Here is a 14,607-nt window from a genome sequence, read left to right on the forward strand (position 1 = left end):
AATTCATAGACCGTTTGTATTAGATCCAGTGCTGGATCTCCGATCCATTATCGTTTTAATTTATTAAAAGTCTAGAAAATATATGCATTTTGATTAGATGTACTATATTACTTACATGCAGAGTTATGTCATTGAATTTTCTTTCACACATATATGTACATTGATAGACCAACCTCGCACACTTGATTTTGAACTGATGTTTCAAATGCATTAATATAAAATCATGTTGTAAATAAATTGGCTTGAACATATTTTATTGTTTAGATGTTACAATAAAAGGATCGGACACAAGTTCTTAAAACCTAGAAAGTCCTCTCCTTTGTAAATTAATTCAGTTGATAATTGTATGATAAAGCAAAAAAGAAAATGATAGGAAAAAATAGAATAGTGTATTTTATCACTGAATAAGAATATGTTTTAAATGCATGTATATACACCACTGGTAGCAACACCCCAGCCCCCACCCCCTCCACCATTCGTCATGTGCAAGGGTTGTTCAAAACAAAATGTACTTTACTTCATTTATATTTACTACATATATATTTAAACTAAATTTTGAAGTATTCAGTTGTTGTTTTTTTTTAATTTGAAAACTTTTTCTATTTACATGATCTTCCTCTTGTTCTCTTTCAAGAGTCCCGTAAAACATGTACATGCATCCAAATGAAGGACTTGCAATTGTCATTTTATGTTTGAATTGCACAAAGTAATGTTAAACAGATTTACTGCAAAGAACTTCAAATAACCGCTCCCCACGCTGGTGCCACACTTGCCAAATACAACAACAAGGAAACATTGATGCAACCATCAATTGTCGCTCGGGAAATAAATAAAGTAAAGAATGGAAATGAGTCCTGTTCATAAAACCGCTTCGATATGTGTGAAAAAGGCATGCGTCTAAACGATGGAGACGACAGTTAAGAATATTTTGAAAACTTATAGTAGGATGAAAATCGAACAAAAACGATACTCTTTAAACTTTATCAATTCCTCAAGTAAATGTTGGCTGCATAAAATATAACTTGAAATCACATATGCATCACCTATATTCAACAATTATTTCACTTTAAGAATATAAAACTCAAGCTGTGTAGAGTCCGTTTTTATGCGATAAGTAAAATTCGATATTTTAAAAAAGGGACCTGTCGTTTTTTCCAATAGTAAATTATATGCAACTTTATAAATTAAATATGAAAACATATATATTTTTACAGATTCACTTTATGGAAGTAAATATATTAGGTATATCGTAATTTATAAAGGGAAAGAACATTCTGATTAACACTCTTTTTTATGTTTAGAAAACCTCTAATTCTGAATAACTTCTCCCACCTCAATCTCCATACACAAACACTTAAACTTATATGTATAGAGCAGCCTGGTCCTCCGGGCTGCAATGATATAAGCTTGGAGAAATAAAAAGAAAGTACAACATACAGACCTTTTCTAGCTCTTAAATTCCCTATCAAAAAGCATGCCAACAGCCAAATAAAGATAGAACAAAATCCGATATGGAAAATGATATTCATCAGTGTCCTTGGGGCATCCCTAAAGATCAGTATGCTGTGCACGTGGTTTTCTGTTCATGGGTACAAAGACCTAAGATATGTAAAGGGTAAAAGCTAATGCTTTCAGAAATTTACACTAGTACTACGTTTTTATTATTATTATTATTTATAGAAAGGATTTGCAATATTTATTGAACTAGAACTAGAAATCTTGCATAATCCCACCTTCTAACATTCATTCCAAATTTTCACCAACATTCACAAGAATATTTCTCTCGTTTAATAAAGTACGTTTCAATTTTACTCTACACGTCACGTAGTCCCACCAATAGGCTGACTTAAATGGCCCGTCTCAAATCTGCATTCCAAAAGATATATTGCAAAAACCAAGTTTTTATTTGAAAATTTTCTTTTTTTCTTTTTTTTTTACCGACCCAAAATTTTTATCCAAAATTGGGAGAGGGCGAATAGACACAATTCTAAAACTGGCGTTAGGTATTTTTTTTTAACAGAAAATTACGATAAAGTTGATAATTTTAGTATTATAGTAAAGATCTCGAATAAAATTCTGATATTTTGATCAATTCCAAGAACCAAAAAAATATGTAAAACGAAATAGATCTTTATCTTTTTTTATTTTTAGGAACTACGACAAAAGCTAAAAGTATAAATACGCCAAATACACGTACATTGTTGAATTAATTCCGTGTTGACGATCTAAGTCTGCAATATCACTTCTTTTTGTACGTACGCTGTCATAACCTTCTTTCGTCATTTGGGAAATAGGATATTTAAAAAAAACATATATGTCATCAGTAAATATTTTGATATATCATAATTATACTTAATATATGTATTTGACGTTTTGGCAAAGATTTTTAAACAATTTTTCCCATCAAATCTCAATTAGTAAACTTAAATCTGTGATTTGCGTTTTTGTCATTGAAGTAAACTTTTAAAAAACTAAATAATTTCGATTTACAAAAGGAGTGAAAGCATTTAGCAAATGCCCTTTTCTTCGACCATTAATTACCCTATTCATAGTGCATAAAGATTGGATCTCTAAGTAAGTGATTTTTGAAATACTTTACTATGGGCGAATTAAATAAAAATGGCAAACAAATTTAATCATTTACAAAAACAATACAACATGCCGTATTTTATTTCAATTATGATATTATACATAAACGAGATAAAAATAGACAGGTGTACATGTAATTTTCAAATATATAAATGCATGTAAATATAACTTCATTTGAAAAAAAATAGAAAAAAATTCTTTATCCTTTATATATTTTTACATGAAAGAGATTAAAGCTTTATTTTCTATCAAACCGAATGTAAATATAAATATATTGTGTTATATATGTAAAAAAATTAAAGCTTGATTTTCTTCAAACCTGTGTTGGTTCTTACTTATAATTACGTTTCTCATTTCTTGTTTGAGATTGAAGACATTATATGTGCGTGTCCCCGTAGGAAAACTAACGGCGATACTTAATTATAAGGCAAGTTAAATGATATGCAAGGATAAGACATAAAGTATATAGTCAAAGAAGGATTTTTTCATTTAATCAACATACCTGAAAAAAAAACTTGCGTTACATGTACCCTTTTGAAAATTTTGGCTAGAGTCATCGTTTTCTTTTTTTTTGTTTTTTTTTAATTAAAGTGGATCAAGGTCCAATGTCAAGCTTAAGATTAAATGATCAAATGATACCAGTAAAATGCCATGTTTTAAGATATACAAGAGTAAAATATTAAAATCTTATCACCAACTCTTAAGATATATGGGCAATATTTTTCAAAAGTAGGTCAAGGTCAAAAAGTCACATAATTGGTATAAAAAGAAAGGTATTGTCACAGAAAAAATAAAGACCCTAATAGCAATTGTTTAAAAGATCTTGCAATTCTTAGGTTAAAGTAAAAATATCAGATATATCTATATTCATGGAAAGATCGTGGCAAAATAAAAAACAGTTGTGTAAAGTCTAAAAACTCTAGAACTAAAAAGTTTCATCCAGGCAAAATTTCTGTAGTCTTTGTTCAAAAGGAGTGCCCAAATCCAAGGTCAAGGGCAATAGGTCAAATATCTAGATACCGATAGAAAGTTCACAAGGAATATTCACGTTAAATATAAAACAATAGTTTCACTCTATCAAAAATTCAGGAGAATATTAAAATTTTCGTGAATTAAAAAAGAGACAGACTGACGTATGGACACGGCAAAATAGATACCCAGAATATCCGCATGTTCTTTAATTTTCTTAAAAGGAGATTAATACTCAATTAATGTGTGCTGACAAGGAAACTACATTAAAAGAAGTTTAAATATATGACGGTATAAGAAGGATAGATAATTCTTTATGAACTAGGTGGGTTAGACGTTTCTTTGTCTGTGTATTTATGAACATTGCTTTCCCGAAAAATATCTGCTCGTCTGGTGACATGTTAGATTTTGTCACTAACTCTACCATTTCCCACAATGCATCACATTTAGGACATTTAACTTCTGCGTTGCCTCCAAGTATATTTTCTTTGGTGTAATTGAACAGATTCTCCGGCTCTAAAAATTATGAAAAAATATGGAAATCATAAATTATTTCAATTGCTTTAATACGAAAAAATGATATATGATTTTCTAATCGAATTTCCTAAAAGATCAATTAGTCTAAAATATTTTTTACTCATATGTTTAATGTTTTGTTGTTGGATAAAAAATTGTATAATATTTTGATACAGTGACTGTATTTTAAAAGGTGAAAATTTAAAAATTAAAGAAACAACGTTGATTGACAATAATCAATTGTATATTGTTTAAAGCCGAGTCGGCAATATCTAAGTCATACTTCACCTTTGAACACTTCACTAATAAAAGCAAGAGGCCTTTGGGCCACATTGCTCACCCGAGTATCCCATATATTTCTATGTAAAACTTTGATTCCCTATTGTGGCCCCGCCCAACCCCCAGGGGACATAGTTTGAAAAATTTAGAATAAACACTAACCGAGAATAGTCCACATAAGTAAAATTAACCCCAAGGGTCATAAATTGAATGAATTAGAATCTACACTACCCCAACATACGTTCAGCTTTTTCTGGCCCTTTGGTTCTTGAGTAGATTTTTAAATGATCCATCCTATTTTTGTCTTTTCTTGATTATTTTCCCTTGTGATGAGACTTGTATGGCCCTTTATTTTATTCATTTATTGATTTATTTATTCAATCATTATACTTCATTTATTTTCCCCTTTACCCACGAATGCTTTGTAGCAAGTTAAAATGGGCCAAGTGCGTCTTTAGAAGAATTCAAAAATGTGAAAAGTTAACAGACGGACGTCGGACAAAATGTGATCAGAAAGGTCATTTGAGCCTTTGACTCAGGTGAGCTAAAAAGTTTTTTTTAGCATTGAAAATGATTTCAATGAACAGACCTGCAAAGATGTAGATATCTGAAGTTTTTTTATCAACTGTACGTCTTGCTAAAGACGTTTGGAAATACCTTGTACGGTATAATGACGTCTTAAAATCCGTAAAGTAAATTTAACATGTACATGAAATCTATTCTTTAGATATGATATTTGGTTTTTTTCTTCCAAATTACCTGTAAAATGTTTGCAACTCATTCTGCTTTTCTGAGATGCTCCAGTACTGTTTGATATTACATCAAGTTTAGGTTCTTTGCCTTCGCATATCCTTCCAACTGATCTTTCCGAATTTCCAATCATTACTTCAATCTGCTTCCTGTTTTCAAGCTCCGTGAACGGAGTTTCATCTTTATATAAAATCCCTTTATCTTCCTGCACAACCCAGACATTTTGCTTTTTTTCAGAGAGCGCTATAGATAAATTATCTCTAAGCTCAGAAATGACTGTCACATTCTATAAAATGCAATAGAAATAAAAATTATGCAGGTTTCAAATACAAACCGTGTAAAAACACTATATAGACTATGGGAAAAGCCTTTGAATATAATCCTTAAGGTAAACCGTACATGTAGGTTAACAGCATTAAAACTTCGTGAAACTTTGTATCATATTTTGATTATTATTCCTTACAATCATTTTGGGTAATGTCGCCAAACTTGATGAAAAGTATGCAAAAATTGTAAAATGTATTGTAAATCAACTTACACCCAAGTCCTTTAATTGTTAACATATTACATGTATCTGAAATTTCTTATCATGTTTTCCTACGTGGTTTTAATAATATATTTCGTCTATTTTGCCACCGCTAGTGCATAGTGCAAGATGCTATTTTAGGTTAAATTAAAAAAAAGTGTTTATATAATTGCCGCTTGTTGAAATGTCTTGAAAAAATATTTAAAAGACGTAGACAAACGTTCAAAAACTTTAAAATGTCAAGACGAAGTGAAATAAAAATTACTGAAAAATCCCAAAACAATAAATATTTCTTCAAAAACTTTTCTTTTGACTTTCGGTAAATGTGTTTTCTTTTATATTGCTGAATGCAAAATATATAATCCGACATTTTCACAGAATCTTTTATTAAAAATGTCCCATTGTGCAGCTCCTTTGTGTTTCGAAGGGACAAAAATTTGGTCTCTCCCAAGGCAGAAAAAAATAGACTTTGCCATTGTAAACATTCGGGAAGGGGTTGATTGGGTTTTGGCTGTTTTATCATGTTAGATCAGTACATGTACCTAAAGTTCTACTTAATGCAGCCCTACAATTTGCACATTTCAATCGGATTTTGGTGAAATATTCTCTGACATCACAGGCGACAATTGTATGAAAGATAAATGAAAAGTCACTATAAATGGACTTATCAACGACTAATGTAGCTTTATCATTAGAAGCAGAAAATATGTGTTTGATCAGAAAGAAAATAAAATACTGTGAAATCAACTTATTTTCGTGTGGGGTATTTTTCGTTGTTTCCGAGGTATTTTAAGACCCTCACATTTATGACCACGAAATGTAAATATTCATATACATTACTAAACATTCTCCAACCACAAAATCAAATCCCCAAAAACCAATATTTTTCTTCAAACCTCTTAAATTTGAACCCACCAAAACATGTGATTTTACAGTGATTTTACAGTATCAGAATTTCACTATGTTATATAGAATCTATGAATGCTTTTCTCATTACTAATTGATGATAAAAAAAATTGGATTAAATATGATGGCCACCAATATCATGGACAAAATGACAGTGTCTAATTTGTATTGGGAACTCCGAAATATTTGTCAATCAAATAAGTTAAATTGGAATTGAATTCACAATAAACTGAATATAGCATATATAATTTTTAGCTTCTGTGAAAGTCTCCATGAAGTTTATTTAGTTAAATAAATACAGTTTCGGATAAGAGATTGGTATTCCAAAGCATAAAAAAGCAAATAACAGATGTACAGCTGGACGGGCGAACATTCCAATTTGTTATAATATTCCTTCGCTTTTACTGCCTTATACAGTGTAACTATAAATTCCATTTCAGGCATTTCAATCGGGGATATTTCGAATTTATTGAATACCACATATACAGAAATCTAGATACAATATATATAAAAAGACATCAAGGTCCATATTTGGTATTTTTTACATAATTCAACATATGGAAAGTGATATGTTTATGTTTTTGTGTTTCCCACTGTCAATGACTACAATGCTAAAGATACCGTTTGAAATGTGTACTACTTTTTTTGTACTAAAGTTACATGTACCTTTACGCTGCATCTTCCTTGCAAGCCAGAGAGCGTCCTAAAATTCATCATTTTATCATTTTCCTCATCATCATCTGCTCTTTCGGAAGTTATTCTAAAATAATTTGGTATAAAAAGCATTACACAATCATTTTTAAAGCAAGAAAATCATGAAGATTTCTTCGTGGATAAAAACTAATATTCCTGGAGGTCAACTCCAGAGGATGATTTGAATTTAGCGATAAATCTTAAGAAACAAGCTTGGCGCGGTGTCATGCTCTTTTCCCTAAGCCCATATTGCTAGAAAACTGTTGCCTCGTGTAGTCAGGTGATTAGTACATAACATAAAAAACAAGAAAACATTGACGTAACCATCAATTGTCGCCCGAGAAATATATATAGTAAACAATGGAAATGAGTCTTGATCATGAAATCGCTTCGATATGTGTTTATCTGTACGGGCGAGATTCTGTTGAGATTCTAGCTGTGCGATATGTGTGAAAAGGCAGATATTTGGACTGAAAACGCGGATAAATATCAAACAAAGAGTCAATCCAAATATCTAGCAGAGCATAGAAAACATTTGTTAGGGAAGAGGCACATGAAAAAATATACAGCAGAAGTTCTTTCTCAGATAACAGTGTTTTTATAAATTGGGATTACGATATGTGTCTGAAAAGGTATTACATAAACATGTATTTTTCTATCTCACGTCTAATTGATGGATGACGATAAGCTTTTATATATTAATGCGCTATTGATTTTAGTTAATGAATAACAAAACACAAAAACAGAATACATAAACATACAGAATATACAATAATAAAAAGTATCAAGCTTGTTCTATAACTGTCAAATTTATAGGTTTCTAAATGATTTTGCATTGCGTATTAACAGACTACATACAGCACCAATCAGGCCAGCTTTAAAAAGCAGTCTCTGAATTGCTGTGTGAACGCTATGGGACTGCTGTAGAAAGCATACCAAGCAGCCCAATTCATCCCCGAGATTACTGTCTTGCGCTTCTATGTTTACTGGGTGAAAAAGGTTCAGAGTGACATGTTAAATGATGTATTCTGAATTGCATACACTCTATTGTTGTTTTGTTTAATTCTAGCAAAGAGGTGATTTAAACGAAAAATTGAACATTAATTCTATAAAAATTTTAATAAAAAGTGTTGGGTATAATTACTTTATGTCTTCAGGGCTTGTAAATTTTCACTATTGAAAGCTAGAAGTACTTGTAATGGCAGTAATTTAAGCTATATCCTACGGGCCTCTTCGCTCATCTGGACACATTGGCTCGGTAAAACACAAATCAGTCCAATATTTAAACTTTTACAAGGATAGGGGGCTTGAAATTTTGAAATCAAAATAAAAAATGGCTTTGCTGTTCTTGAGCTGGAGAATTTAAACTATTTCCCTATATCTGTCTTTGTTTAATAAAAGTCCTCCATTGTGCCTTAGGATCATGAATTAAACAAATTGAAATCTACACCCGGATGTAATGACTTAAACAAAATCGAATCTACTTCATATAAGAATGATTTTATTTCAAAGTGACTAAATAGAGCTTTATTTCTCTTGATTACATTTTTTTTCCATAATATCCAATAAAAACTTTGATTCCCTATATTGTGACCCCAATCGAGCCCGATGGGGGGACTCGAACATGATTTTATGTAGACTGTAGAGAAGGTTTCCTACAAGTTCCATCTTTTTAGCTTGGTGATTCTTGAGACGATTTTATAAAATACCATAAAATCTTCAACTTTTCCTTACAACCTCCCCTTGAACGAGGGACATTGCTTTATTTAAAAAGTACGCATTAAGTAAAGAAGATAATATCGGGAATTGTGACTAAATATGTTGTTGAGTTATTTTTTATTTACTGATTTGCTTCTTTTGTTTCCTCTTTTGTTTCCTCTTCTATTGTAACAGCTCTGTGAGGAGTTCCTGAAAAATCATTAATAGTAGACTGCGTCTGATCTTATCTAAGGCAGATGCCAATTTTTTTTTTTTCATTTTTCATTGATGTTTTTATGTATCACCGTTCATAATATCATCATCTTGTATTCTCTGATATAAGTTACGTACCCTTCGTTGCAGTATTTCCCTTGTCTTCTTCGGCGGGTTCCAGCGTATGATCATTACATTTCTCTAAAGTATAGAATATTTTCAAAATAAAGAATTAATATACAACTGTTTCTTCTTTGATGCAAAATTATTAATTTTCACGTGGGTAACTTTTTGTAGTTATAGAGATATGGAGGGAGCCAAGAATTCATGAGCACCAGAAAATGTCAAATATATTATGCATTGCTACTTAACACTTTTCTAGCCACGTGATAAAATCACCACATATCAATATATTTTCTTAAACCTCGAAAATTTGCCACGTATTTTAAAATACATTTATTTGCCTATTGAAAAAGAAAAAAAGGCGGCGCTTTAATTTATTCAAGCACATATGTTTCATGTTGTGTTCATTGAATAATTTTGTTTTTATCTATGATCGTTTACAAATGTAACATTATATGAAATCAGACATGAAGTAGAAAGGTGCAATAACATCTCTATTCAGATGTTTAATTTTACCCCTTCTTAATGCTAAGATAATAATAAACTAAATTTCTATCGCAACCATACAGATTAATTCTATATTCACCAGTGTCCTTCCGTCTAGATCTGCACCAGTCAAAAAACTTTTTTCTTTTAAATACCAAGACTATAATAATGGGCAGTAGAAGAGTTGTCATCACAAAAAAGCACAGGAGGCCAATCAATGCACTGTTGTCGCTATGTAACAAAAAAGAACATTTTCATGGTACTTTAAAGAAGCTTTTTTTGCCTTTTTAAAGTCTTAAGTATCCGAAGTATCAGAATGTCGTATAAGCAATAATCTATTGCTTAATTTACATTAGCACAAATGTCAGTAAAAGGCATTTACAAAATATAAAGTAAAAAAACAAACAAAATAGTTTGACTTTTGTATCTAAAACTGTCATTTTTTTGTCCATTTATCTTCCAAAAAATTATTTTTTAATTCATTTTTTTTTATACATCGTTTACATTCTACGTCATTTGGTCTAAACCCATGTCTTAACATTTAATAGCTATTTTACATGTACTTGAAATAGTATTTTCTTGTATTGGACAATTTTACTTAAAATATAATCATTACAAAAACTCTGATTATTATATTTCTCAATTCATACATACGATTCTCTTTCAGAAGCTGGTGTTTTCTTCTCAATGATTTTTGATGGTGTAGACTGTTGAAGATAATCATAGCATCCTTGATCTGTAATTATGAGATATTTATTTAACCTCTCTCCCTCGTTCTTATTCTTATACATACACATGCACGCACAAACAATTAAGATAATTCATATTTTGAATATATATCGCACAATTCTTTTCACATTTAAAGGATTCATTTGACAGAAATCTTGAAGGACACGGTGTGGAGAATTTTGTACAGTCCAACCCTGGGTCATTAATTATTCTCCCTTCTGCTACACTGAATCTTGCGCAAAACCCTAGAAAAAATGAAATTGACAAAATTTTATTCCAATTATACAACAAACATCTTTACAGATAGATATGAAAAAGTTATAGGTTTCAAATTATCTATATTATATCAATTAAGCATTCAACGAGGGCTACGATCTCTCATTTGTTCTGATCTACATTAAACTATTTTTTGTACAAGTTGTTTTATAACAAATATATTCCTAACGATATATAATTTTAATGAGACTTTGTTTGAATATTTTGAATTTTTGTTTCTTTGTGTCTATAAACTCTGAAAAATCATTAGTGTATTGATTCATTCTTTTAATGGATTTAAGCTTGACATGAACATTTTTAGGATTATAAATTTCCTTTACATATTGTACCATCATGTTTGCAGAAGTACATTTTGTTTGTTTGTTTGTTTGTTTGTAATGTAATCTTCCTCTTGCGAATGTTTCAATCATGAAGACGCAAATACTTTTTTACATACATTTTAAAATAAAAATCAAAATCAAAATATTTCCAAAATATATACTGTGAAAAAGACCCCCTTCCAAACACACATACACGTACGTACTAAATAAATAGATATTTGCTTACAGATTCTGAAAAGTATCATTAATAACAAAATTTAAGTTCTCAAGCCTTATTTTAAAAAAGGAAATGTGTACATAATATGAATATACACAAGATATATAGTGATCATTAAAGGTCAGGGGAAATTCTGGTAGGTCAAATAAGACATATGTCTAGAGGATAAATGATCTGCAAGCCAAGCAATCGGCTGTGACTTGAGTAAATTATAAGTTTAGCATTATAAACTGAAAACGGTGCATAATTTTAAGGTTTCGAAGTTTTAATGATTAAGGAAGCTCTAAACACTAACAGAAACTGATATTAAGAGAAAAATAAACCATGTAAAGATATGCATATTGAGACTTTTTCATTCATTTAGAACATAGGGTACGTGCCTTATTTGCACAGGAGAAAATGTTCAAAGACAATGGACTATTTGTGAGCAAAAATCACTGTTGTTTACTTACATTGGGAAAATTAATGAAAATAATTGATTAAATTTCTTACTCTTCGTCTTTCATAATGCAAAAAATATTTAATTTATCATAAATTACATTGTATGTAATTAACGGTAAATAAAATTTTCTTTAATCTTACATCTAAGGGAAGGTCGCTCTAACTGCATAAAACTACCCAATAAATAGAGCTCTTTAGTGTGCAGTGTTAAGAGCGTCCTTAACAACAGACTGAAAGAAGACATAGTCAAAAAGACAATGATCTCCCGAATAACGTTACCTTGACCTTATACGTCAAACAAACATGGCTTGAAATTATGACAGATCCCCTTGTTACAAGTAACCTCTATATTTTCCTTCAATGGTAAAAATTTTGTTAACTTGGATTTTACATCACATACAGATTAAATACATACCTGTAAAATGACCTACCTGACATAAACCAGGATGGAGCACAGACCTCTAAATATTTTGTTCCATCCTTGTTCAAAACACAATGGTATACAAACTTTTCAGTCTCAGTGCAACTCTGCAGTGTTGCCAGTTTGTTGCACTGTTTTTGTTGTGCTGCTGATTCCCATTCTGTTTCATTAGATGGACACCTGGACACGTAGGATACAGTTGGTACGGTAACTGGACAGGACAGGCCAAGTGATGACTATAAAACGGGGTAGAGATAGAAATTTAGAGGTGAGGGTGATATATTTATATGACCAATTTAAGAAAAGATATACTTACAAGTAATATCGTACTAATAGAGAGAAATATACTCGAAAGAAGAAGCACTCTCATCTTCAGTCAAACCAGAATCTGCAATAGAATTATTATAGCGTCAATTTGACACATGTTTTAAAATTGAAATAGAAAATTTCTAAAATAAATTTGAATTAAATTACAATGTACCATAAACATTAATGGCAGAGCAGGCAAGTGGATATGGAGCAATTTTTTTAATGATCAAGAAGCAGTTAACACAATTGTTTTATGATACAAAATAAAAATTGAACGGCTTTCTTATTATTTGAAGAAGTTTTTGTGAATATATATTCTTTATTGGAAATAAAAAAGACATACCCACAAAATTTAAATCAAAAACATCTTTACATGTGTAACCTAATAATACACACAAACCCACTTCTACAACAAACAAATAAGGCATTGATCATGATCTTCGAAAACGAAAGTGCATTGCAGTGAGCTTTTAACCAATTTATTTGAAAACATTCTTGATGAAGGAAAATTATAATACTCTGTTTACCCTTGCAATAAACCTTGACGGTATTGAAGAAAAGACGTTAACTTGGTAAAAAAATAACTGCTCTTTATTTCCATGTGAAGCAATCGAGTTATTTGACAAAAGGTTAAATTAACAATTAATCACATTTTGGGGAAATATATTGTGACAGTACCAATGTAGTAACTTTCTTCTCCGCTACTGCAATTTAAATTCATTATTACAATGTATATAAATTTTAATATACAGTATAATTTGTCCAATCCGGCTACCGCCGGTTCCATAAAATTTGGCCGGATTAGACAGAATCCGGAGTGCAGGAAAAATGCAGGAAAATATCAATTTCGAAAATTTTCGTTGTTTATTTACAAGTACATCATATACATATCGTAAATAAAATTAAATGATGAAATCAATTACTATTTTGGAGTCTAGAAATTATAAAATAGTCTCACATGACTGACTATATTTTCTTATTTGTTCACGAAGTTTGAAAGTCGGGTGAAATGTTTCCTCAATCAACATATACAGGTACGCATAATATAGGCCTACTAAGTATCAAGCGGACCGGGTTTCGCTTGTCAAAGACCTCATTCAATGTATTGACAGTAATGCACAATTATTTACGATTTGCTAATTATTATATTGAACTTTTAATTTTATGTAAAAATTTACGTCTTCCCCCACAGTGTCATGGCGCCATTTTGAATGCGTTCGATTTTTAAATTTATATTTTATTTGTAAATCGCGTACATATATTTTTGTGTTAAATTAAAACAAAGTTATTTTTTTTTAAATTGTAATTTAATCATATAATATATTTTTCAAGTGGACTGTGTCACCGCCGCATTTCACCGAGTTCGTCTCATGGCAGTAATAATCATGCTAATGTAAACACAGATTATCACATTCCCCACGAAAGGTGTTAATTGCTTTGAAGTAACTCAGGTGTGGCCGGATTAGAAGGAATAATTACCGTTAATTATGAGCAGTAGGGACCAGTATGGCCGTTCGGAGTACAGAATAGACAGTATCCGGACTACACAGAATTTTTTAAAATGAATTTGTTAAAGAAGTGCATGGGACTAAAATTTACGGACGGAATGGACAAAAGTCCGGAGTACTCAGAGTCCGGATTAGACAAATTTTACTGTACATGTACATGCATTGTCTTACCTGGTTTGACAGAATGTTACGCTATGTTTAATGTACTTTTGATTTGTTAAGTACTTAGTTTATCTTTAAATCGATATTTCCATAAGAATTACACTCAAAAACATATCGTATGTGGCTATGGTGCGAGTATCTTGGCCAAAAACAGTTGTGATTATTACTTAGTACGTACTTTCATCCTTTTTTACCGGACCAGCCTTCCTCTACGAAACTTGTTACGGTTGAGTAATCTTCATGGAGGGTTAAATAGACTGTGTATTATTTTTCTACGTACACTTATACAATATATTTCAAAATAAAGACTTAGAAGTATGATTATTCAAAATTATTTACTTGATACAATTTTAAAAAAAAAAAAAATAATAATAAATAAATAAATCATTATAAATCTGGTAATATTTAAATGACGTCTAATTTTTGTAAATTCATGCCTTTATAGAGTCTTTAAAATGAAAGTGCTATTTACAGAT

At 30.7% G+C, this 14,607-nt stretch overlaps 1 protein-coding gene across 1 annotated transcript; it reads right to left on the reverse strand.

Annotated features, from left to right (window-relative positions):
- Positions 1–3,235: 3,235 nt before the first annotated feature.
- LOC134266864 (uncharacterized) lies at positions 3,236–12,545 on the reverse strand. Its single transcript, XM_062749070.1, has 10 exons — positions 12,469–12,545; positions 12,163–12,388; positions 10,606–10,722; positions 10,403–10,484; positions 9,849–9,979; positions 9,278–9,340; positions 9,073–9,136; positions 7,202–7,295; positions 5,113–5,389; positions 3,236–4,074 (listed from the first exon to the last, which is right to left on the reverse strand). The coding sequence occupies exons 1-10, from the start codon at positions 12,520–12,522 to the stop codon at positions 3,836–3,838; spliced, it is 1,347 nt and encodes a 448-aa protein (XP_062605054.1). The 5' UTR covers positions 12,523–12,545; the 3' UTR covers positions 3,236–3,835.
- Between the last annotated feature and the right edge of the window lie 2,062 nt (positions 12,546–14,607).

The sequence above is a fragment of the Saccostrea cucullata genome, unplaced genomic scaffold, assembly GCF_032062105.1.
Source record: "Saccostrea cucullata isolate Sc308-1 unplaced genomic scaffold, CSIRO_AGI_Scuc_v1 ctg9633, whole genome shotgun sequence".
Lineage (NCBI taxonomy): Eukaryota > Metazoa > Mollusca > Bivalvia > Ostreida > Ostreidae > Saccostrea > Saccostrea cuccullata.